Source organism: Neopelma chrysocephalum, unplaced genomic scaffold (assembly GCF_003984885.1).
Source record: "Neopelma chrysocephalum unplaced genomic scaffold, ASM398488v2 Primary Assembly neopelma1_59, whole genome shotgun sequence".
Taxonomy (NCBI): domain Eukaryota; kingdom Metazoa; phylum Chordata; class Aves; order Passeriformes; family Pipridae; genus Neopelma; species Neopelma chrysocephalum.
Window position 1 is genome coordinate 4,646,678 of NW_020897714.1, and position 25,093 is coordinate 4,671,770.

The window sequence follows — 25,093 nt, forward strand, 5'->3', positions numbered from 1 at the left end:
CCCAGAGTCTGACTAAGCAGGAAAATCAGTTCACAAACACAAAAGCCCTAACAAAAGGTCAGATGTTACATATGGCACAAATTTGACAAATCTTTACATGTCTCAGAACAGCAAGAAACCCATCAAGAAGGCACTGTTAACAATACTTGAATATCTGCTAAATTTTCTGTGATTTGAGGATACTCTTGAAATAAAAATAATTAAAACTTACAGATGTACAGAATTCTTGTTATACGTTATTTACACAAACAGTGGTAATAACCAAAAGTAACAGCCTTTAAGAAACTATAGGAAACACTGAATCCCAAGTCTGTTTCATAAACACTTGTCTAGCAAAAAAAAAATTTGCCAAAGGCACAGGAGAGCAGCAAACAACAACCAAACCAAACCAGACTCGACAACCAGGCTATATACTCTCATGTAATGTCAACTATTTAAAAGGAATCAACACGTGAAATGCAAGAAACATCATCTACTGCTGAAAATGATACTTGTTGCATTTCACACGGCATATTTACTTTTTCTTAGCTTAGGTCATCTGTACCCAACTAGGCAATCTGTACCTAAATGGCAAATTGAAGGCATAGAGTGCATTTGAAAACAAACAAACAAACCCAACAAAACCACATGGCAACAAATTCTGAAAATATTTCCTGTACAAGAGAAGAAACCCAAACAAAACAAGATTTGTAAATCAAATGTGAAGTGCTGTTTTAAACTTCAAAAACTAGTAGGAGGCCACAGCTTTCCGACATCTGCAAACTGTACAATCCAGTGTTATAACTATGAGCAGAACTCAGTCTTAAGCAGGCAGGAGAGTCAAGATCTGCTATACGTCATGGTTAAATAGGACAATGGTGATACACTAAAGAAAAGGCTCCACACATGCCTGTGACCAGCTGTACTGCAAAAATTCAGGAAGAAGTTTCTTTGTTCTATTCAAATGAGGGAACATCATATAAAACCCATCAGAATAGGAATTACTACATTTTCACTGTACTTTTCAGAATTTATCTAATTATACACTCAAGAAGTCTGCAATTTTACTTTTCAAAAAGTTTCATCACATATCCTTTACCTTTTCAGATCATCACTAAAACCACTTTTACAACAGAATTCAACTCTAAAAAATAAGTTGAAGAGGAAAACAAGCATAGGGATTTTTTCTTGCTCTGTTCAAGTGCTTTACTTATCTTGAGCCGAGCATGAATTTCAGATATGGAGAATCTGTTTAGTCTGACATTGTCCAACACCAAGCTGCCAGCCAGCTTGCTGGGTCAAATCCAGTTACTACCACACGGTCCATGTACAAATACATGCAAACTGTGTTACCTACTGCTCTTGAACAGAAGTGATTAAAAAATGAACATGAAAAGGCAGAAGGACATTTCTATTTACAAGGGAAATAGAAGCTTATAACTATCAGTCAAGAGTTTCAGCACCACAAATTTAGCAGAGTATTATTTCAGGGGATTGAAGTCATGGCCCAAATCTCACTTAGTGGATTATTCTCATGTACAGAATATGTTTAAAGGCTCGGACTGGATCTTAAGACAGGTGAAGCTTTGACATCCGAATGCAATAACAAGTGGCCAAATTCCAGGCTGAGAACGTTAAGTGAAAGCTGTAATATTCTGCTTTCTTAATGCTGTTCTATACATGGCTAACAACTTCAGTTTCCACTTAGAGACTTAGGCATTTGTAATTTTTTGTTTACCAAGGGACTTTGGTCTTGCCCACAGATGCAAGATCTGCTTAAGGTACCACATTCCAGAAAAATTATTCAAGACCAAACCATGCTAATGTGAAGCTGTAAGCAATATGCTGAAGTTGACTGCTTACACAATAAACTTTTACATAGCTAAGGCTCAAAGGGAAAAGGTTAAAAAAAAGGGGAGGTGTGTGAAGCTGTCAGCCACAGAAATATATAAGCTAGACAGATAAAAGAGTAAACAGTATTTTCACTAAATACTAGTGAGACTGATGCAGAACAGCAAGGCAGATCACCTGGTGAGTCAAGGAGGCTGCCTAAGGCAGAGGGATAACCTGGCCATGCCAAAAAGCCAAACATGCCCTTTGAACTGTTCCACTGCCCAGGATGGATTTGATTCCTGAGAGGATCCTCTGAAAATGAACTTATCTGCACTTCACATTGTGCCGCTCATCTTCCTGTTGTCTCATCTGGGTTACTGAGAGTATCTTTACAATACTACAGCCCCTTCTTGACTTGGTACGCTGGACTGGCACAAGGAACTCACCAGATAAACACTAGCTCTAAATTTTTTTGCTGAAATTTTACAAATTCTACACATGCATATATTTCTTCAAATAAAAAACATTAGGAACCCTGCTTTTGAATTGAAATTCAATCTTCACATTAATTTGTATGGCTACAGCATACTAAGTAGGTGTATTCATGTATTCTGGTAGGTAGTATATACTTGCAGTAAGGAGGGATTTCCTTCCTCAGAAATACTTAGGGTTTCCCTCTCATTTGTTTTGATATATGTGGTGCTATCCACTGCAAAATTTCTGAACTTTCCCCTTGTAAACACACGTTTTCATTTGCAAGTGAACTCATGACAGTACCCGAATCCTGTTCTACATTGTCTGCCTTTTGGGAGGTTCAGCTCAAGCTGCACACTAAACACACCTCTTCGTCTTCACATTTTGTTTCAAAAATAAGCAAGAATTCTGGCATCAGCAGTCTTACTCTGACATGGCCATACACAAATGTAAATTCAAAGCTGTAGATTTATCAAGACTTACAAACATACCAGAAATTCTTGACATTTGCAATTCATGAGAGAGACCAAGACAGTACCTTCCTGGGTGCTGTACTGTTAAAAATGTGCTCTGTACAGTAGATGCAGGAATGCTTTTATGAAGAATCTGAAGTTTTAAAACTATAAAACAGCTGGCTTACAAGCCTATAGTGATTCAGGATAAAAACCTCATACTTCCAAAACAAATCAAGGACATTATGTTGCAGATTTCCCAAAGACTTCAGCTTTTTACTTGCCAGTTCCTAACGCTCATGATTTTTTGTATTATAATGTATTTGTTTGACCTTAAGCAAAAGCTTACTTCCAAACACCCAACACCATTTACAAAAGCTGTTGGCTACTTCAAAAGTTCCTTTTTTACAAAAATGATAAGTTTATATGTAATGAAGTATGCTCATTTATCATTCTACCATAATAGGAATCACATCCTACCTACAGGGTCTGACCTCTGAGTTTTTAACTTCATCTATTCTGTGGTGAAGATTGATCAGTACAGTGTATGATGTAATATAAACACAAGGCTGATGTCGTATGACTACGAGACAGAGGCACACACCAGGAGCAAGAGTGTACTGGCACTTACACAATTCTCACTTCAACTGGGTAGACAGAAGTATGATTCTGAACCATGAATGCTGACGCAAAGTTCAGTGAGTTGTTGCTACACGGTTCTTTTAGATAATATTGCATCATTTAAAGTCCAGCTTAAAATATGGTCCCCAGTAACAGTTTGATTGTTCCAGTTTGAGAAGGCTCTTGTTCACACTTCCTATTTGAACAAGAAATTAATGACAAGCTGTAGTAGAACCAAGAGTAAAATGAAGACATAGTGCTTAAACTGCAGGAAATGGTAGTCCACGGGTGGTGAATTAGAAGAGACTCTATTTCGTAGAGCCATAATGTCCCTGTAAGATAGAAAACAATATCCTGTAAATTACAAACTAGACAATTTGGCATTTTCTACTATGTTAAGGCTCCCTACAGAAGGGAGCTTTTGAGGAAAACTACGAAATATCAATAAGCAATCAATATTTGTGAAGAATAATAAAGACAGCAAGATTCTAAAGCAGGAAATGGGAAAAAGAGCTATGGAATTACTATTCTCTAAACAATTTTAAAGCATTCTGATTAATACTACCTCTTAATGTCTTCTTGTGTTTCCTTTATAGATTCAATGGCACTCTGCAGTTCACCAAGGTCTGCCCCTTTTTTCCTTATTCTTGTATTATGCTTCAGAAGTTGTGCTTGAAGGATACAAAAGCCAGATGTATTTGAAGTGACTTCAGCCACAAAAGGAATAAAGTACAAATGACTAACTAACCCAGTTGCAAAAATGAGGAGAAAGTTTTCTAACTATTTTCTACTGAAAACTTTATTTTTCAATAAAGGAAGGACAGCAGAAGGACAGCAATTTAGGTGCTTGAAATATCTTAAATTCACGATGTTGTTTAATTTTTGCAAGCATTATCAACAACAAAAATCTGCCCCCTAGTCACATACTAATCTACAAATTAAAACAATTCATCTTGTTTTAAGAAAGAAAAGAGTTTACAAACCCATTCTTTTTCCCCAGGTATTAAATATGTGCAGCATTTAAGCCTGCCTACACTGCATTTAAAAGGAAAGTTTGCAATTAAAACCATGAGCTGTTCTGCTCCTTTTGTTTTCCAGAACGTGCTTCACATTGTATCCAATGTGATATAAAGCATAATACAGTCATTGAGATAAGAAGAGTATGTGTGACTCTGAACTCTTTAGCTGTCAAATAAATTTATTATTTCTGTATGCAAATGTATCTTTTCATACCTTCACTCCCAGAGGAATCCTGGTTATCAGGCTCCGGGGATGAGAAACCACACTCTCCTTTCTTCTGACTGGCTGGCTTTCGTTTAATTTTTGGAACAGTAACCTAAAATTGATAAACCTGTGTTATTTCCAGAGAACCAGAACTGTAGCAAAGCAGGACATTCTAACCGTTACAGTTAAAAGAATAATATTCAATAGAAGTTAAAATTTTTGAGGCATAAGCAGCCTGAAGTTTGTGCATCTTACCATTTATAGGATAATACACAATAAACTGCTGAGTTCAAGTTTGCATATTTTATATTCCCATCCATTCAATTTCACCTTTACTGCTTAGGATGCAACACACAAGTGAAAGACTATGGACTGGGTAAACAACATTTTTGTAGGATAACAGCATTTCCCATCAATCCCAATGCTTTGATGACGTTTATACAGATAATGTATAATATATGCAAGTCCCTGGCTCTTGGTGCACGTGCTATCAGAACTGGAACATACCATTGGTGTCCGATGTCGAACTTTTGTTTGGATTGTGCCATCTTTTTCAAACTGGATCATATCATTCAAAGGGTCCCATGGTCTGGTACTAGAAGAAGGAAATATTATTAACACTACAGCGATTTAAATATTTCCTTGCTCAGAAACTACTCAGTATGAAGAGGCTAAAGCTCTCCCTATATAAAAGTCAGACATGGAATAAGTGATCTGATCTTCCACTTTGAGCCCAGTCCTAACCTAAAGGGCCAAGAGAGACAAAAAATAAACTTCACATCCAGGTCAAATCCTCAGCCAGCTGGTAAGAGTACAAGCTATTGTATTAACCAACAATATCATTATGAATTTATTTGGCCAGTGATACGTATTTGTCAAACATGGAGAGATTTCCTGCTTAAGATACAGTTATTATTTTAGAACTACAGGGAAATTTGGGGAATTAAAAAATTATTTTAGTTTTTGACCACTTTTTGTTGCATCTTTTTTTTCTTTTAAAAGATGCCTAGGAAGAAGAGGTTAAGAAGCAGTTACCTCAAACCTCCTTTCATCCCAAAGGGGGCTAATAGTAATCAAGACTGGTTTCATGAGGCACTAATGAGCTATGCACAGTTTTCTTGTTCTGATTTTTTAAGAATGCTTTTCCAAGTACAGCCTGATACAGAACTTAAAAAAAAAAAAGTGTAAGACACATAGCTCAGTGGAGAGTAACAAGTAGCCAAAGGCAAAGACCAATGGCCCCACTGATTACAGCTGTGGACTGCTCAGGAAACTGCAAGTGAGCTGCATCAGGGTTGTTCTCACATGCAGCTTTAGGGAGAGTAGATTAAGCACGGATTTCCTTTCATGTGCTCCTGTATGCCTTTTAATAGTTTGTAGATGTTTCATGTGTGGTGAACATAGCCCTGCACTTAACATCTTAGCTTAACCTGACTTGAATTAAATGCCATCTGAGGTAACTGGGTTAAGAACTAGGCATTGCTCTCTTCTGTATTTGTAATCCAGATACCTTAACAAATGCCACAGCTCACTGACCACATCTTTCACAGTGAGCATAAAAGACTGTTCTCTACATGGACCAGGTAGTGAGCCAGCATTATACGCTTAAAGGAGACAGAAGCTTCTTCCAAGGAATGCTGACAGTGCAAACTGCTTTCTAGCACATAGTAAAATTTCCATGGCACATCCTTGAACCACAAGGCCTCAAGGACACAAGAAATAATGCAGATTAGCAAGATAGGTATTAAAGCTGCAGGGGATAGACTAACAGATTTGAAGTATAGTACTTTTCCTAATGGTTTTACACAGGGTTCGAGAGTACAGTCAGTTCAGCTGGACTGTTTTAACAGGAAGAGGCATCAACAGCACTAGAGGGTTCAAATCAAGAGAGGGTGTGTCACAGAGCATTTAATCTAGTTAGGGAATTGCCCTGCTGCTGGATGTTTTCAGTGGTAGGAGTCTGCACAAACTTAAAAGGTAACCAAGGAAATTTACAGAAAATAAATTTACTGAGAGTTGCTAAATACACAGATTCTCTGCTTGGTTCCAGGAAACCTCCAAGTTGCAAATTTCTTGGAGACATGAAGAGTACTCAGGATTCTTGTAGTCTTCCCTATACATATACTTAGGCCACTGCCCCAATATTTGCCACTCTTCTACAGAAAGGAGAAGGTCTCCCAGGTTTAGCCACAGGAATATACTTTCATCATCCATGGCATCAGAGTTACTCAACTCGGCGTCTATCATCCTCGGATATTTTACTTTTACAGTTCCTACAATACAGAACAATGCTGGGTACTGAAAAACAATCAGTAGAGTGTGGGTGTTCTATGAAAACCATCACTAGTAAAGGCCTCAGCTCCAAGTTGACTTGTGACATTGGTGAGAACACAGAATGCATCCCAGCAGTCAGGGAGACAGCTACATCTTCATCTTCTGATCCAGATCATCACACAAAGAGATTCACACACACACATGTACCCTGGGCATATTCAACAGCCAGGCAGAGCCACCTGGTCCCAGCATTAAGCATTGCTGTAAACCTGTTATTCTCAGAGTTATTCTAATACATAACAAATTAAACAGCTAAAATAAACTAAGCACAGGCTTCTCTGATTTTCAGACACTTGATTTTCTGATTTCCAGCTGTTATGGAAAATCTCTGTAGCTGCTTTGGTCAGTGTAGGGGGGAAAAAGGGAGCACAATAAACCGCAAGGTGCTATGCCTAAGAAAATCTAGAACATAGTATAGATTTGTCACTATATGTAAGCTGTATGTCTCAGTACTTTTGCTTCTAAAGCCACAGGAAGAGGCTCAGCAACATCACCTCAAGCACTTAACAAGCAGCTTTTGCTACAAGCACTTCAAGACTCACTCAGCATATTTGTAGTGCCATTCTCCTGTGACTGAATCCTGATCAAACAGCTTGCACGTCCACTCTTCACCCTTAAGTTTCCTCTCTTTGGCACTGTTTCTTTGAGCTTCTTCCAGAACATATTTCTCATGAGTAGCTTCTGTTTGGTCTTTATTATTTATTGCTCTTGTCACTTGTTGCCAAAGCCTGACAAATGAACAATACACAGACAGAATCTGGTTGACAAAATAATTGCAAACTATTTCCTCAATTATAGGCTAAGTAAATAGACCACCCTCCAAACAGAACATTACCATTTGTAATATGTTTATCTACATTTCTACTATGACTTTCCATGACTGTAAAGTTTATAAATAATGATCTTATTAACAGTGTTACTTGTTTTACAGGCCAGTATCATTAAACATGGAAAAGAAATTATAATTTGCTTATAATTTGGAGAAGATGATGAGTTTTATTTTGTCAAAATAAATACATGGTTCTAAAGTGAACTTACTTCTCTGACTCAAAGTCATCTTGCTCTTCAAACTTCACTGTGTATCTAGGTAATCTGCGCTGCTTGATATCAGATGTTGGGTTCCAGAATGTCTCTGAAACACCTGTCTTCTTGTCAGTAATAGTAACTTCACTGTCCTGTAACAGATATGGTTACCTTAATTGTAATTATATCAAAGAGTGCCAAAATAACAAAAAAGGGAGGAATAAGCCTTTTTTTTTTGTGTAATGAGAATTTATTTTCTTTTGAATGCATGCAGTTAAGGATATTTAAATATGCTAAGTTTAAAATTCTATTTCTCCCTTTTGTAGTAGGTTCTAACTTGGAACAATGGAATCATTACCATGTTCAAAAACCAGCGTCACCATGTCACCTCACAAGAACTGGAACAAGCTTAAATATTTCATGTTGGTGCCATAACAATTCTTCATAGTACTAACGCATATACCAAAACATTTCACAAGCTTCATTGTGAAAAAACATTTTACTTTCTTCATTAACTACTCAAACATGCACAACTTCTCCATTTTCTAACAGCTACAAATAGCACTATGCTGATTCTATACCTTCTTGAATACTTTCTATAAAAGCAGTACTTAACTCTTTTTTTAAACTTGAGTCTTTTTTGTAACTAAGTGCTATTTTCATCTGTCTCAACTGTCAGCCAGAATTTAAAAAAGACCATCACTTACTACTTACCCAGTGACCCTCTAAAAGAGCCAGAACTTCTTTGCCAAGCTTAATTTTCCCTGATATTTGGTTAACACTGTCATTGTTACCCAAAAAAGGCTGCAAAATAAAAATAAATGGTTTCATGTTTATTTTGATAACCTATTATTTTTGTTTCTATGTTTAGTGTTAAGGAAAAAAGCGCATTTATGAAATGTGCTGTAAACAGCCCTGATGGCTTTTAGTATTATTTCTTTCTATTTAATTCCCAAAAGAAGTCTAAACCCACAGTAAGTAGTTTCTTCAGGCTATATTTCAAGAGATTTGATGAGCAAAAGTATTGTCTAAGAAATGTGTAAAGAAAACAGTAAATAATGCAGAAAACAGTGACACAATAATATCCCGAAGGACACAGTCATTTGCTACGGTAATTTCACCAATTTGCCAAGGACCATTTGTTACGAGATTAACTCTTGCACAAGCACAACAACCGGGATTTTCTTTGGCCTTTTGACAGACTGCACATGTATGCTGTGGACTGACAAGGCAAAATTAACAAGGCAAAGTTAACACAGCCTCTCACCTTTTATGTTTCCCCTGTAATTTCAATCACATACAATTTCCCTCCCCAAGTGCACACTTCTTGGCAACTATTTATTCAGCTTTAAATCAGTTTCTGCCTCAAAGATGGCAAACGTATTTTTCAGAAGTAGAAAGTATTAGTAGTAGAAGTAGTACTAGAAGTAGTTTAGAAACCTTTGTTTAGCTTATGTGAATGGAGAGATGCTCCTACAGTATGCTCAGCTGCCAAAAATAGTCCATGTAAACTGTTGCTTAGCACTGGGCATTAGGCTGGCATAAATCTTAGCCAACTGTTAGCCTTGGACTCATTTTTATTTGAGGTGTCATGAGCAACTTAAATTTACCCAGGATGAAAGAGGGGAACATAGGTGTGAGTTCTCCTCCATGGGCTCTCTAGGAGTTTAAAAAGACCCTGAACATTTTCAGAGAAATAAAAATCACCAAGGTGTATTAACAACACACAAAATGCCTGAAACACTGATCAGATCACTAAATACTTCCCCCTGTTCCTACACTTTCCTAGACACACACTGTTGCCACTGCTGAAGATGAGACAGACCATTGCTTTTTCCCCATTAGAGCTGTTCTTAAGAGTCATACAACTAACTATATGTTTGCATCTCTTATCACCAGACATGTATAGAGCACTGTAAATTTCAGTCAAACCTTTGGATTCAGAAGAATACATTAAGAAAAGAATGACAACTCCTTTTATTAAAAAAATAAAAACAAAAAAAAAAAAAATCACAATTTGCTAGATTCAGACGTATGGAAATGTAGGAGCTAAAACAAAAATTCCTCTCTTTTCCGAAAGATAATTCCATACTAAATCAGACCATATCTAAGGAGTCACCTAATGACTTTTTTAAGTATCATTATGTTCATGCTCCTTTTTGTGCCTACTAGCAGCATTTACTAACCTTGAGTTTGAATTCAATTGTTGCACTGTAGCCAGTTTTCTCACAGGTGATGTTGACTGTTCCTCCAAGCTCTAAGGTCATTGTGCCATAAAGAATTCCTGCAAGAGAAAAAAAAAGGTAAAATGAGTATTTTTAACTGAACAAAACAAAAAACATAAGCTACGTGGGTACAATTCCTAGAGTAAACATGCTTGTGCCAGAGGAAAAGTTGTATTTTCAAATGACCTTTCCTAATGATAATCATGATCTTTCTGCCAAATAAGATAACCCAAACAGAAACAAAAAATCCAAGTGAATTACAGATAATCAGGAAAAACAGTTTATGAAGACATATCTTTGGCAGCATACACTGCTGGCTCTAGCAAGGGTGATGTTTAGTCTTATTGGAAATGACTGGAGAAGGGAAGCTTCTGAGGTTAAGACAAGAAAATAACCTACAACAAAAAGAACAAAGAAAAACTTCCCTCAAACAGAAGCAGTATGTACAATCAGACCACAGGTGAAGGCAATCATGGACAACCAATATAAAACACTGATCACCTCCCTAAAGACTTCTGGAATTACAAGGTTGACAATGCTGAGTATACTTTCCTTCCCATGTCTTTCTCTTGCAATCCAGAGCTTGAAACACTGAATATATTTTACATACAGTGGACGGATGTGCAAATACGTTTGTTTCACCATGCACATTCTCCTTCTCTGCATATTCTTCTACCTTTCTCCCTCTCTATCAGCTTTACTAGTCACACTAGTCCTCCTTCCTCCTGTTTGACTTGAATGTATGAATATATGTTATCTGGTTTAATTGTTTAGTATTATTTTAGTCACCAAAGCCATAAAAAAATTGAATATATTATTAAAAACTTTAAAAAACAATGGAAAGAGAAAAGCCTACTAAGCTCATGTCAAATTATTTAATTCTGCTAATTGATCTTCATACACCTCAAATGAAGAAAGTATTATATTTGCTGCCTTTATAGGTGACCTTCTGAAAGAGAATTCTAGCTGTTCTGAATGAGAATTTTGGAATAAATGGGTAGACAATCCTGAATAAGTTTCAGCTTAAAAATAAGCAATTCTACAATGTATTTTGCACCACTACTGACCTTCCAGAAAGCTTTACAAACCACTGACCGGTTTCCCATAAAGACAAATGTTCATGATTTACACTTGAATCACAAAGTGTAGTGTAGATACTACACTGCCTTCTATGTTTACAAGAGGAAAATATTGGAAAAGCTCAAAATCGTTCTAACAGAAAGGCAACTCAAACAGTAAATTAGTATCATGTAGTGACAGCTATATATATATATGCTCTTACTATTTCTTACTATTTATGAAAAAAAATCTTTTTCTGTGCCAAAAAATAAAACATGGCTTAAACAACAGATGTATTTTTCTCTTTATAAAATATGCGGAAGCCTAGATCCACCAATGTTGCCAACGTTCAGAACACTCTTCTCAGATGACAGGCTTGAATCCAACACAGTATGTTATTGAGAATAATGAACTATTTAGAATAACAAACTTCTGTTCTCAAAACTCTACCATCTAGAGAATGAAAAAACCCCACTACCTTTACAATGAGCATATGGCATCGTCATTACATAATCTTCTCCCCTATTTAAAAATGTTAGCCGTCCTTCTCCATCTAGTATGGCAGATAATGAATTCCCTGAAATTCAAAGACAGAATATCATATTTCTCACCCTGAAAGACAATAGTCAATATTTCCTAATAACTGAGCAATAAAATTAAGAACATCAGTATATTTAGCACTGCAATCTATTCTGTCTAGTGAAGCCACTATAATACAGTGTCTCCAACTGTAAATTAAAATACTCCAAAAATAGAAATTAGAAAGGATAATACAAACAGTCAAACACTGACTCTTCTAACAGCCTCCTTTCACCCACAAAACACAGCTCAAGTGCACCTATTTTACATTCCTCAATAAAAGTACAACCAAAAAAACCCTCATTATTTACCATAGAACTTTGATTTGGCCAGAATGCTACCACTAAGGCAAAAACCATCCTTGCGGTTGCTAACATAGAAGGCAGATATTGGAGGGTGATGTGATACCTGTTGAAAAAAAACCACATATTTGAAAAAAAAAAAAAAAAAAGAGAAGAAAAAAAGAAAACCAAGAACATGCAATATAGCATAAAACCTGAGCTCATAATGACAGAATGTAAACTTCAGGCTGCACATATTAGAATCCAGTTAATTTATGTGAAATGTGGCTATAATCTTTAGAGATAAAGATCAAGCAAATGTCTACTGAATTTCAAGAATTAAGAAAATTAGCATCTGACTTTTCCGGGAGTAAGAGGGAACAGAAATGCTGTAAACACCTTTCTCTCTGTCTCTCTAAGAAGGGACACTTAAAGGAGACATCTGTAAGAAAACTATGATCACCAGGAGAGCTTTTAGGATACTATTCATACATTTCAATACATTTTCTGGAACTACCATGTCATTTCACTAACACAAACACACAACACATTTATTTTTCTTAAAAATATTTGTTCCAGTCATTGCATCTACCTGTTCTGCAATATAAAAAGTTTTGCTATTTGTCCTTGGATGAATCCACATGCAGCGGAAAGTCTCTCCAAGTATAGGATTGTACGGCTTTTTTAGTCCCTAAAAAGAAATAGAGAGTAACCACACTATGCATGTACACAAGCCACAGTCTGTCACTGAAGATAAGACACACATAAAAAAAAAAAATAATATATATGCTGAAGTACATGATATATGTGCTAAAGTATATAGTATTTTATCTCATCATTTCAATATTTTGCTCAGTTACTCTGCTCTTCATTCTAAGGAAACTGTCATACATTTAGTATATCCAGAAAACTATTCCAGGCTACATGTAAGGACACACAGAATATAAGATTTTTTTGGGGTAGAATTATTACAAAGCTTTTGTCTGAAGTTAGGTAGTAAGTACTTACTTCCAATACTGTTTCCCACCAACATGACTATAAAGAGTATTTAGTGAAAAGCTAAATAAAGTAGTGGAAACATTAGTCCTTCAATTGCAGAATGTTATCACTGAAGAATGGTAAATATAGAACTGGCTTAACTTTATAAAAAAATATTTAGCTCAACTTCTACTCCCAGGGACAAAAGAAATTGAATAGAGTCTATTTTAGGCATGGCAAGGGACCAGAAAGTTCCATAATCTATTTGTGTAAGAAATAAAACCTAAACACTTAACCTTGCTTTTTTTAAAAAATGCATAACAATGTAATTTAAAAGGAAAAATTTACTCCAGCACAATCCTAAGCCCTCAAACTAGACACAATGACTAACAACAAAATAATACGTGGAAGTACACCTTTGGCTTTTTGTAGAATCCTGACAAATACCACTTCACTACTTTTTTCATGCGGTTGTAAGCATTCTCTTCAAGAGCAGCTCTGTGAAACAGAACACACAGACTGTCAGCTTATTGAGACAATACAATCACTATTGTCTCAGCTATAACACACTATCAATTGTTATGACATATCTTGAAGCTATGAGCTGACTAAAACAACAGGTTTGTGATTTTCAGTACTGTAAAACTTTCAGCCTAATCTCACCAAATTCAAAGTTTTCAAATAATTTTCAGAAAACTGAAATCAAACAAAAAAATCAGAAATTGTATTTCCATATTTGAGTCTGTTCTTTGTAACAATAAATTCTGTTCCACCTCCACTCAAGTTCTTCCATTTATAAGATACTACTCTAGAGAACCAGCCCACTCATGTGCAGAGCTCTGAGTTGAATAATATTTCAATTTACAGTCTTTAATTTATTAGCTATATTTGAGCAGGCAACTATAAATCTGGACAGAACTTAACAGTGTATTAAAAGTTTAACTGGTACTGGATTACCATTTTAAATATGCTTCTTTGAGAAAAAATAATTAGACTAATTTTGAGAAGTCTTCTAACCAGTCTTCAGAAGCTAAACCAGAAATGCCTGCAACATGATTGCTATTAAATTACTAAGAGGGGCCAGACTTCAAGATGTATTATATGAGTTCTTAGGCAGTTAGCTTTCAGAAAACAAGGATATCTGACACTGTTGCCCTATTTTAATTAAAAAAAAAAATGGAAAGAATGAAAACCAGAGATAGAATTTACTTACTCAGACAAAAAGTCTGCATGGTAGTAGTAATCAGATAGCTTGTCCAGGAAAGAGCGAGGTTCCAAGATAAATGTAGGCAGTACAACCTTGGACAAATCCATTCCTGGCCGGACTTGCTTTAATAGTGTCCAGATCAAACTTTTATTTTCTTCTGACACTACTTCTGTCTGAGCAGCCTCCCCTGCCTAGGATGAGCCAAAAAATGCTTACAGAAACGAGAAAGAAAATAATCCTCCAGAAGACAGGTCAACATTTTCTATGGTTGCAGTGAGAATGGAAAATGGATACTTAAAATTAACCACTCAGAGATGCTGAAGTAACTATGGAAGAAAGATCAGGTTTCTATAAATACACTTATGATACATATTTAATGATAAATATAAATATACTAATAATTATATATATATTTTATATATATATAAAATAATGATAAATATACTATTCAGCATTAAAAACTGTTTGCATCAGCCCTAGACAAGAAAAACTTGAGGTAGAATATTGTTCAGAAAACCTTCCTTAGTCCTTTCCTAGGCATCAAGTGCATTACTCTGTTCTCAGTGCATGACTTATACACCAAAGGGCTGTTCATTCTACCAGCTTTTCCCAGCCATGAAAGCTGACACATTTATGCTTTTCACTGCCTTGACCAGTCAGCAGTATCAGTGGTTTTTCTTAAAAAAACATATGACTTAGTGGTAAATGAGCAAAATCAGCAGCCACACTCCAATATGCTTCCATCTGTCTGAGGGAAGATATTCTTCCTTATAGTTTCTGAAATCAAAAGTAACGGTTGTAGGAAAAGCAAGCAAAAACACCTTTTCAGAACAGTTCTAAAATGCATATTCAAGAATCTGTTGTCATCCTAAACTCCTCAGCTTTCCTAAAATATTGCTTTGTCTAGACACAACAGTAGAAAGCACTAAAGCATAAAGTATGCAAATTCCATAGGTGTGAAAAAAATCTCATAGTTAGCACTTGAGGAGAAAGGAGAGATTTGAGAAGAAAGCTTATCTCTATTTCTGTTACTAAGCTTTTTGGTTTACAAATCCCTGTCATATTTGCCTGTGTAGATACATAAAACAACCTGCAGAAGTGGAATGGTATCTGGGGTATCATTAGAATGCAAGGTGACATCAGGAATGCAGCAAGCTTTCCACTAAATTCTGCAGATCCCACAGCTGCTTAACTCCTTTCTTGCAGTAGAAAAAAAGAAGTGTCAGCTTGCATTCAAACCTTCAACTTCAAGATTTTTACTTGAAGAAAAAACAGGACTAAGTTAATAAAAATCAAATAGAAGTAACAACAAAACAAGTAGTCATGGTCAACTTCTGCTGCAAGTGGCCCTTTCAAACAGCACCTTCTGTCTAAGCAATATTCCAGATAATTTCATTATCTCTGTTAAAATCTCATACATTAGCACAAGAGTGGCAAAGCAGAGTGGGTGAACAGAACCTTTTCCACTCATTATTACTGAAAATATGGAAAGCCAATCCTGCAAGTCAGCTTTCAAGTGTAGTCTGACCCCTAAAATACCAGCTTTCTATTTGGAGAAGCTGTTTGCTCACTACATCAACAGCACTTATACCTCCCCAAGTTCTTCATGACTCTGTTCTAAGTAAGTAGTTTCCTTGATATCAATTGGTTCTGGATCAACGAAAGAATCATCCTGTCGCTCTGATGTGTCGCTGTCGCTTTCTTCGCTTTTCCCCAATCCTTCATTATCAGACTCCTCGTGGTCATGGTCGTTTTCTTTATCAGATTTGTCAGAGTACGTATCTTGATCTTTAAAGTGATGCCTTTCAACTTCACTGTCATTTAGCCTATTTAAAAAAAAAAAGGCTAAATGAATCTTCAACTTTACACAATAGTTTCATTGTTTCCAAACTAGGATCTTAATAAAATATATACTAAAATTGCCAATATCAAGCCTCATCTGGCAGCAGTGTCAAACTAGCTTTGCTGGAAACATATAGGATGTACTCTCCTCACTGAACTGTCAAACATACCAAGTTTAGAACAGTTACACTGGAAGGGACCTGCAAGTCTTCTGGTCCAACTGCCTGACCAACAGTTGAAGCATGGTAATAAAGGCATTGTCCAAATGAGTTTTAAACACTGATGAGCCTGGGGCATCAACCACCTCTCTAGGAAGCCTGTTCCAGTGTCTGACCGTCCTCTCAGTAAAGAAAAATTCCCTAATGTCCAGTCTAAAAATCTCCTGATGCAGTTTTAAACCATTTCCATGCTTCCTACCCCTGGATACCAGGGAGAAGAGTTCAGCAGCTCCCTTTCCACCTCCCCTCCTCAGGAAGCTGTAAGAGAGCAATCAGGTTGCCCCTCAGCCTCCTTTTCTCCAAACTAGACATACTGGAAGTTCTCAGTCACTCCTCACAGGACACGCCTTCCAGCTCTTTCACCAGCTTTGCTGCCTCCTCAGGACAGTCAAGAACCTTCATATCCTTCTTAAATTGTGGGGCCCAGAAGTGCACACAGCACTCAAGATAAGACTACGTGAACACTGAATACAGTGGCATAATCATCTCTTTTGACCAGCAGGTTATCTGGGTTTGATGCACCCCAGGATGGGGTTTGCCATCTTGGCTGCCAGGGCACACTGCTGATCCATGTTGACCCCACTGTCAGCCAGCATCCCCAGACCTCCTTCCACTGCCCCTCAGCTGGGCCCTAAGCCCACTTCATGCCCAACAATCACCTCAGCACCCCCAGGGCTGCGGTGAGAGTAGGGCTGGTCTCCAGCCACTCTTCTCCCAATTTATACTTGTGCCCAGCGTTACTCTGTCCCAGGTGCAGGCTCCAACATTTGCACCTGTTAAATTTCATGCCATCAATGATTGTCCAACACTCCAATCTACCCAGATCCCTCTGCAAGGCCTCTCATCCCTTGAGAGAATCAACAGTACCTCCCATTTTGGTATCGTCAGCAAACCTGCTAATAGTGCATCCAGATGACTGATAAAAATACCCAACAGAACAGGCCCTAGGACTGAACCCTGAGCGACACCACTGGCAACCAGTTGTCAGCCAGATGTAGCCCCATTCACCACATCCCTTTGAGTCCTGCCATTCACTCAATTCTTCAATCAGCACATTGTGACTCTCCTCATCTCATAGCTGGATAACTTGTCCAGAATGATCCTGCGAGGGACAGTATCAAAAGCCTTACTAAAATCCAGAAAAGCTACATCCACTGCCTTCCTTTCATCCAGTAGGAAAGTGATCCTATCATAGAAGAATGCCACATTAGTTAAACATGACTTTCCCCATGCCGACTGTGCCTGGTGATTGCACTGTTCTTTAAATGTCTTTCAACAGCACACAGTATGACCTCCATAATTTTTCCAGATATGGAGGTTAGACTCACAGGTCTGTAGGTTCCTGGGTCTTTCCTCAGGCCTTTCTTGTAAATCTGAATACTGTTGGCTAATTTCCAGTCAGTGGGGTCCTCCTCAGACTCCCAAGACTCTTGGTAGATGCTTGAGAGATTTCCCTCCATAACATCCACTAGCTCCTCCAGTACTCTGGGATGTATCACATCAGACCCTATGGACTTAAAAACATTCAGCTGATACACTGATCTCTTAAAATTTCAGTGTCCACAAATGGAAATTCACTGGTCCTACACTTACTCATGGGCCTCCAACTCAGGAGGGTCAGGCAGTCCAAGGTCTACTAGCATTATTAATGACTGAGGCAAAAAAAAAAAAAGGCAGCATTGAATGTGCCTGCTTTTTCTTCATCCCTGTTTTTCAGGTGACCATCTTGAACACATATTGGTCCAATGCTTTCCTTGGACCTCCTCTTGCTATTAACATACTTAAAAAGGCTCGCTCTCAGTGGAAGCTAAAATTGCTTCCATCACCTTTCTTCTCCCTCTTCTGCCAACCCCATTAAAGCTAGACCTGCCAGGTTTTCGCTTAGATAGTTAAACACACTAAATAATCTTAGAATATGCTATATCAAAAGATCTACTTAATTAAAGCATTAGTCTTAATTAGACTTAACAGTTGTAGCTAATTGCTGTGATTGCAATCAGGGCCAGCAGCTGATATTAAACTACTATTCAAGAGTACAGATCTCCAGCTGAATTGTACACAGCAGTTATATTGTTTCTACAAGATAACAGAAGGAGCAAAACTGTAGCTGAGCCAAGCTTGGTCACCTGGATAGGGTCTTGAATTGTTGCCAGAGGCAACAATTTGCCTTTTTTGTGCTTTTCTCAGACCATCTATTCCAAAAAGAATTACATTTTCCCAATTTAGGCCTCTGTCTCAAACACAGGAGCATACTCTTAACAGCAGTACAAAATTCCTGCCCTCTCAGAAAAGACAGATGGACAGCAAAGTCTTCATAGATGGGAGATATTTGAAATAAATATATGTCCACCTGAAAGTATATTGAATTGGTGGAACACTACTGAGAGAAACTATTCATAGCACAAACTTCAGACCCAATTATTTCAAATAAAGGACTAAATCTGTTACAATTTCTAATGCATTTTGGTAACACAGTTGAAGCATTTGAAAACACCATTCATTCACTACACTTGTTTAATAATGTATTTCCACACAAACTTATGCTCTCAAAAGCTGGCTGAAAGCATTTATTGAAATAAACAGGGAGTTAGTCAAGGGCACTCACACATCAGATACCAGGTGATACCAGACAACTTTAACTTTTATGCATTTAATTTAATAATAAGGTGACTGAATACATCCATCTGATGGTTCAAAGATGAGACATGCTGAAATAATTTAAAGAAGATTATTCATTTCTATTCATTCATTAAGAACAGCAACTTAAATTCACATCTACCAACTTGTGCCACATGTACTAAGCTTCTTATCTTCTGGTGAAGCTAACAAGAGATACCAACTTAAAATTTTCATTTTTTCTATCTTGAACAGTTTAACCAAGTACTTAAAACTTACTGATGTGATACTCAGCTTCAAGTTCCTTGGGCCAAACTTTCCTCTGGATCCACTTTGTTTGAAAAAAGATTTTTTTTGTTTTATGTGCAGAGTATAAAACACAGTGCAAAGAAGGCATGTAAAGAGAACTCAGGAGCAAAATGAACTGCAGCCTTAATCTCCCTGTGGAGAAGTTATCATTACAAGGTTCTGCCAAAAAGACAATCAGGTTTAGTAATTAATTCACTTACGGTAGGTTTTCTCCACTGTGCATGTTGTTGGCACGAAGCAGACCATAGAAAGAGACATGACTACTGTCTGCTGAAGAGTTCAAATCGTGTTCTTTACCTTCCCTAATCATTGTACGTTTAAGCAGACTTGAACATTTCAGTGCCAGCTCCAAAGCATCCATCCAACACCTGCCTAAAAACAAATTTAGTATTAGACTAAAAATTAGGGATTTAACAGAACTATACTACTTCCATTTTCTAATTGGGAAAATTAGTCTTTTAGACCTGCTTACATTGCCTTTGAAGACACACTTCAGAGCTGTTCCATGTTACATGCATTAGATTTTATAATCTGGTAGGGACATAAGAACAACTTACAACTACCCAGCTCTGGTACAAGGATGCTTCAGAGCAGGACATGCAAGGCAAATCATAATTACATTAGAGTATATTTCAGCATTTCTTCCTTAATACAAGTCTGACTCCACCCAGGCCCTGACTGTGAATGCCTCCAAAGTTGCCTGCAACCCTGCTCTAATTCTGAAGACCAAGTAACTGCATCACTTGGCAAAATTTGCCCAAGTAATACGATAACAATGTGGAAAAAGATAGCATATAAATACTGTTTCAAAACGTAAAAAGCAGATATTCTAATTTTCTTTGGAAAAAAGTAACTAAACAAATTTGTGTATTCTTTCCACTTCATAATTTTTCATTTCTGTATATCAAATCAATTTCTCAATACAGAAGGCGAACTATTTTTAAAGTCTGCAAGGGTATGCTTAATTAACTAGTAGATGAAAAGCACCTGCTAGAAAAGCTAAACAACAGTCTTAAATTTTGTTTTCACATTGTAACCTTGGAAGGTACTTGCACTGATCACCACCCTCCCAATGAAGGGTGTTACAAAACTACGTCTTGAGGGAACTTTTACTCCTAGAACTCTATGCAACTGCTGCACTTAACACACAAATGCTTTCATGAGAATGCATGCACATTAGCACTTTAGAAAGGCATTAGCTTGATATTTAGACATACATTAATATAGCTAAATCATAAATAACCCCTTCCCCCTCCTCTACCCAGTCAACACAAGGCAACTGCAAGGAGTTCAATGACATTTTCTTAGGTCAATATTCTCCTTCAATAACCACAAAAATCTACTAGTACCAATACAACTGAATGTACTAAATTAGGGGAGAACTTTAACAACAATTAAACTGCAATCAAAATGCTGTAACAGATATGATAAGACAACTGAAACCACCTCTTTCTAATAACTAACTGTTGTCACTGCTGAAAAATAATGAAACATCTATTTACCATCTGATTCTGAGGCGGCTCGGATGATCAGATAACTGCTGGGCAATGGCTGAGTTATAGAACCAACTGCTTCACCTTTGGGACCCTTGAAACAGATAAAACAAGGAACAGCATCAGGTATTTTAATTCAGTTTTGCAGTTTATCATTCAATGTAATACCAAGTTGACACACTGCATGGCTATTTACTGTCACTCAGCAACATCTAACAAAGACATGAATGGAAAGATGGACAGCCCTCTTTTACTGGATTTCTTCTTCAAAGTCTCCATTCTAAGTATAGGACCGAATTCAAGCCCACTTTAAAAAGAATGGTCTTTGGGATTAAAAAAATTTTTGATGTGGTTTTTTTGGGTTTTTTGTGTGTAAATCAGACTTGGCATAGTAACATGGAAATGCTCTGCTGATGCTACTTATAGCAAGATGACAAAAGCATCAAAAGGAATGGCATGGGGGTCACCCTCACTGCACAGGAATTCCTGCAGATTGGTGTAAAGAGATCACAAAGGACAGGCTATTCCTCTTCCTCTCAATATTTCAGCTGAAGAGGTAAGACTGAAAACAAGCAAAACAAAAGACATATCTATGGGCTGATATAAGTGAGTTGATTTACAACAAATATTGCCTAGTGGAAGACCTCACATTTGTACAGCAACTGCCTTTTCTCCCCCTCAAGTGTCATTTGCTGTTGATGAGAGTAAAGATTTCTCTCAATTCATAGAAGGATGCTATGGTTCATAGAATAGAGAGACACCAGTGCAAGCCAAACCCTTGCAAAGAATGGGAGGTCTTACTCAGGGATCTACTTCATGCTTATTTTATATGCCAGCATGTTTGGTGTCTCAACAGCATCCAGAACTGCACAATTTTTGCCTGTCTTCAGAAAACAGATGAGTCAATTGTTATTTAAATAAAAGGGAAATAACTGCTATGTATTGCTACTGAAACCCACTAATCCTTTCTCCCTCCCTTCTCCCTCTTCAACTTCTCTACCTATGCAGTAGTCAATTCCACATAATATTCAGATGCTTAACTGTAAACTTGTCATTTTATCAAGAAAAAAATAAGATGATGACTGGGTCCACAAAAAAGACATTTAGATGCTTAAGTCTATCTATAAAGGGCATCAGCAACCGTGACATTAAGTTCAACCAAAAGATACAGAGAGGATATCAAATGCCAAAGTTTTATATTCACTATGAAGTTCTTCACATTTCACATTAAAAAAAAATAAAATCCAAAAGACCTTTCCATTTCTGTCAAGTTTCATTTTGGAATAAAATGTTAAATAACCATTTTAAAGCCCCTTCAAAAAAAAGTTTACATATGGTAACTTTAAGACAATTGATAGGCAAAGAGGGCTGTATAAACATACTTGAAGCTATCACTGAAAGCTGGGTTAAGTCTGCCTAACTGATAAGTTAACACACTTTGGTCTTCACTGTTTTCCCCCAGAGAAGCCTAATGAAAAGCCAGTACAATGTTCAGAAGAGGGAATTGGAAAGCCAGCAGAAGTTTTGAGCAAAAGCAGAAAAAGGCAGATTATTTTAGAAGCAAGCAAATGAAACAGCCAGAACTTTTCTGAGGGTGAGAAGCGGGTAAACAAGTAGTCTTGGTGGCACTTAAATACCAATACAGACAAGCTAGTGCTGGTGTAAATGATGTTCAGAAACTCACAAAGAGTCAGCATAGAGTAACAGCAATTGGGTGTTAGAAACAAGACTCCAAACTTCAGTCTCCCTCTTAGTGAGCAGAAAGGTGTGCCTACGAAAAGTCTTTGGTGAAGCAGCAACACTGGATAGGAGTTAGTGGGTACCAAGAACCAGAAGAGGCAACCCTATGTATGGCCACTGCTCATCCTAAGGGTGGGAAGGCAGGGAAGAAGCCTACTCTCACCTGAGGAGGGGAGAGCACCATGGCAGAGCACGACGCCAGGCAGGGGTGGGAGAAGTGCTGGGGTGCTGCACGGAGGGGCCATGGCACCAGCACTGTGCACAGGCCTCAGCTGTCACAAGTTCTTAAAACTCTTGGGTCACAGGACATGGACTAAGGGCAGATTTCTGCTCATGAGATCTGTCCTTTAAGTTCATACTGCGGGCACTTTAGGGTATGCTACTTACTCTGTACCAAGCCATCGTAATTTAGAGATGAAGTGTGGTTTTGGTGTCTGGTTTTGCTTTTTTTAATGCAAGAAAGTTACACTCCCCCAAGTGTATTAATACTACATTAAAACCAAATGAGTAATTTTTAGTGAACATTTACGTATGTTGACTTAATTTAAATAACTGCTCATGGATCTTGATTTCCTCTAATGGATTACTGTTCCAAAGGCACCGGATACTTTTCCTTGATACCACCCCTTATGGTTTCAAAATCAATTTTCAGTATGTTAGTGTTCTGTGCAAGAGGCACGTTAGTTTCCATGTGCTAGGTAACTTTATTTGGATTGACTGCTCCTGATGGATGATGCTACAACTACTTCAAGGCAATGGTCAAGTTAAAAATTCCATAAGATTAAAAAACTTTTGAAGTTTATTTCCTACAGAATATTCATGCCAATAAAACTCAAATGCCATGAACCTTCATTCAAAAACAGCAATGAAAACTGATCAGCAGCCACCCCTGACTAAATTTACTCACAAAAAATTATTCGTATTAACTTTTCTAGTTAATAATTTTAGGAAACTGAAATGGCATCAGGACCAGGCACATGAGAAAGACAAAACAAAGTACAGTGCATCAGCTACCTCAGAGTGCAGGAGGAACATCAAAGAACCACAGCAACAGGCTTAAGGGAGCATGTGAAGTGACTGGTCACAAACTACTGCAGGAGAGAATTTGCAGTCTGCCAGAAGGACACACTATAGGAAGTGTGTTCAAGCGAGAAAATCTCCCGCAGTACTTAACACTTAACACCTCTGTACCTGTTTCTTGCAATGCCATCTTCCTGCACTGACTTCAAACAAGGCTCATTTTGCCTTAGACTTGAGGCTCTTTCTGGAAAATCTACTCTAGATCAGTCAATTGCTATTACACTTACGTAAGTTTGCCTCATGGTAATAAATCTGTAACTAGGACATTATGATTGACTAGGTAAACAAGGCAGAAAAAGGTTTCAAACTTCAAGGCCTTTCATCTAATAAAATCCAGTAATTCTCAACTGCAAATAGCCATACCAAAATGAACAAATGCCACTCCAGCTCTCAGCACATTTAGAATGGACAATATCAACTGGTTCAGGTTTAAAATTTGACCTACCTTAAAAAAGTAAAAATCTGGTGGGGCATGTCCTCTAAACTCTAAATATCTAGTTAAAAAAACAAACAAATCCATTTCTCATTGCCAAACAATAAAGAAATATAAGACTGATTTCTGATCTTCTGCAGACAGGCCACCACTTTGCAATGTCATAAATAAGCACGTTAACACCAAACACTACAGCTTTGGAAAAGGATATGAAGTTTGTATTCTGCAAATGTGAGATCACTAATTACTGAAAAGTCCTCCTAATCAATAATAAAACAAAATTATTCAAAAGCAAGTTCATGATTTGATCTAAGTTTGGTAAATTTAGATAACATTGATATTGATAACAATTCAGAACGATCACAAGCATCAGGAATTATACCGACTGACTTCCCTAAGAAAAGGATGACAAAATCAGTTTGGCATATTCAACAGATATGACAATACATCTGTATCAATTTAAGATTTAGAAGATAAGATAGCTACTAATTGTACAATTGTAAGATGTTGCAGAGGGCATAATTAATTAATTATGACAAGGTTCCTAATATTGTACTGTAATCTCATCTAATGCATCTCCTGTCACTTCAGGAGGAAAATATGTTCACTTGTGCTGTGCTTCCACACCCCCTCTCCATGTAAACACAAAACAAGGACTACAGTAGTTTATCAGATTGTAAACAATGAGTAATAGGAAGAAATAAAGATTCTTATGAGAAATTAAAATAAACTTTTGCTGTGCAGAACACATACTGTGCATTTCAACACAGATAGGAGCCGCTCACAATACTATGCCATCTATGACAAGGCAAACAGTTATCAGAACTGGATGAAAGTATTTATCTTCCTAACATTGTAGCCAAAACCGGGTAGACTTGGCTAACAAGTTGCAATATAAGTTATTACTGAACAAGGAAGTTACTTGAATTTCTACTCTTACAAGCAAATTGAACTAGGGTGACATTTTATTACAAGAATATAGAGTTGGACACCAAGAAACATTTCTAATACAACTCTTTCATTTTGGCAAATCCCACCTTAATTTCTCAAATTTGATTGATGTAAAATACGTTAAACACTCATTCCTTCATAT

At 37.2% G+C, this 25,093-nt stretch overlaps 1 protein-coding gene across 4 annotated transcripts in view; it reads right to left on the reverse strand.

The window, feature by feature from the left end:
- Positions 1–53: 53 nt before the first annotated feature.
- OSBPL8 (oxysterol binding protein like 8) overlaps positions 54–25,093 on the reverse strand; it is a 93,400-nt gene continuing 68,360 nt past the window's right edge. For all 4 annotated transcript variants that reach the window (XM_027679754.1, XM_027679753.1, XM_027679755.1 and 1 more), the window contains 16 exons: positions 20,757–20,841; positions 19,455–19,626; positions 15,861–16,095; positions 14,276–14,460; positions 13,479–13,560; positions 12,677–12,775; positions 12,115–12,211; positions 11,703–11,801; positions 10,127–10,224; positions 8,655–8,744; positions 7,956–8,092; positions 7,460–7,645; positions 5,091–5,178; positions 4,593–4,695; positions 3,925–4,030; positions 54–3,691 (listed from right to left, as the gene is read on the reverse strand). In XM_027679754.1, the coding sequence (XP_027535555.1) occupies positions 3,556–3,691; positions 3,925–4,030; positions 4,593–4,695; positions 5,091–5,178; positions 7,460–7,645; positions 7,956–8,092; positions 8,655–8,744; positions 10,127–10,224; positions 11,703–11,801; positions 12,115–12,211; positions 12,677–12,775; positions 13,479–13,560; positions 14,276–14,460; positions 15,861–16,095; positions 19,455–19,626; positions 20,757–20,841 (1,998 nt within the window). In that variant the 3' untranslated portion in view covers positions 54–3,555. The remainder of the gene's footprint in view (positions 3,692–3,924; positions 4,031–4,592; positions 4,696–5,090; positions 5,179–7,459; positions 7,646–7,955; positions 8,093–8,654; positions 8,745–10,126; positions 10,225–11,702; positions 11,802–12,114; positions 12,212–12,676; positions 12,776–13,478; positions 13,561–14,275; positions 14,461–15,860; positions 16,096–19,454; positions 19,627–20,756; positions 20,842–25,093) is intronic.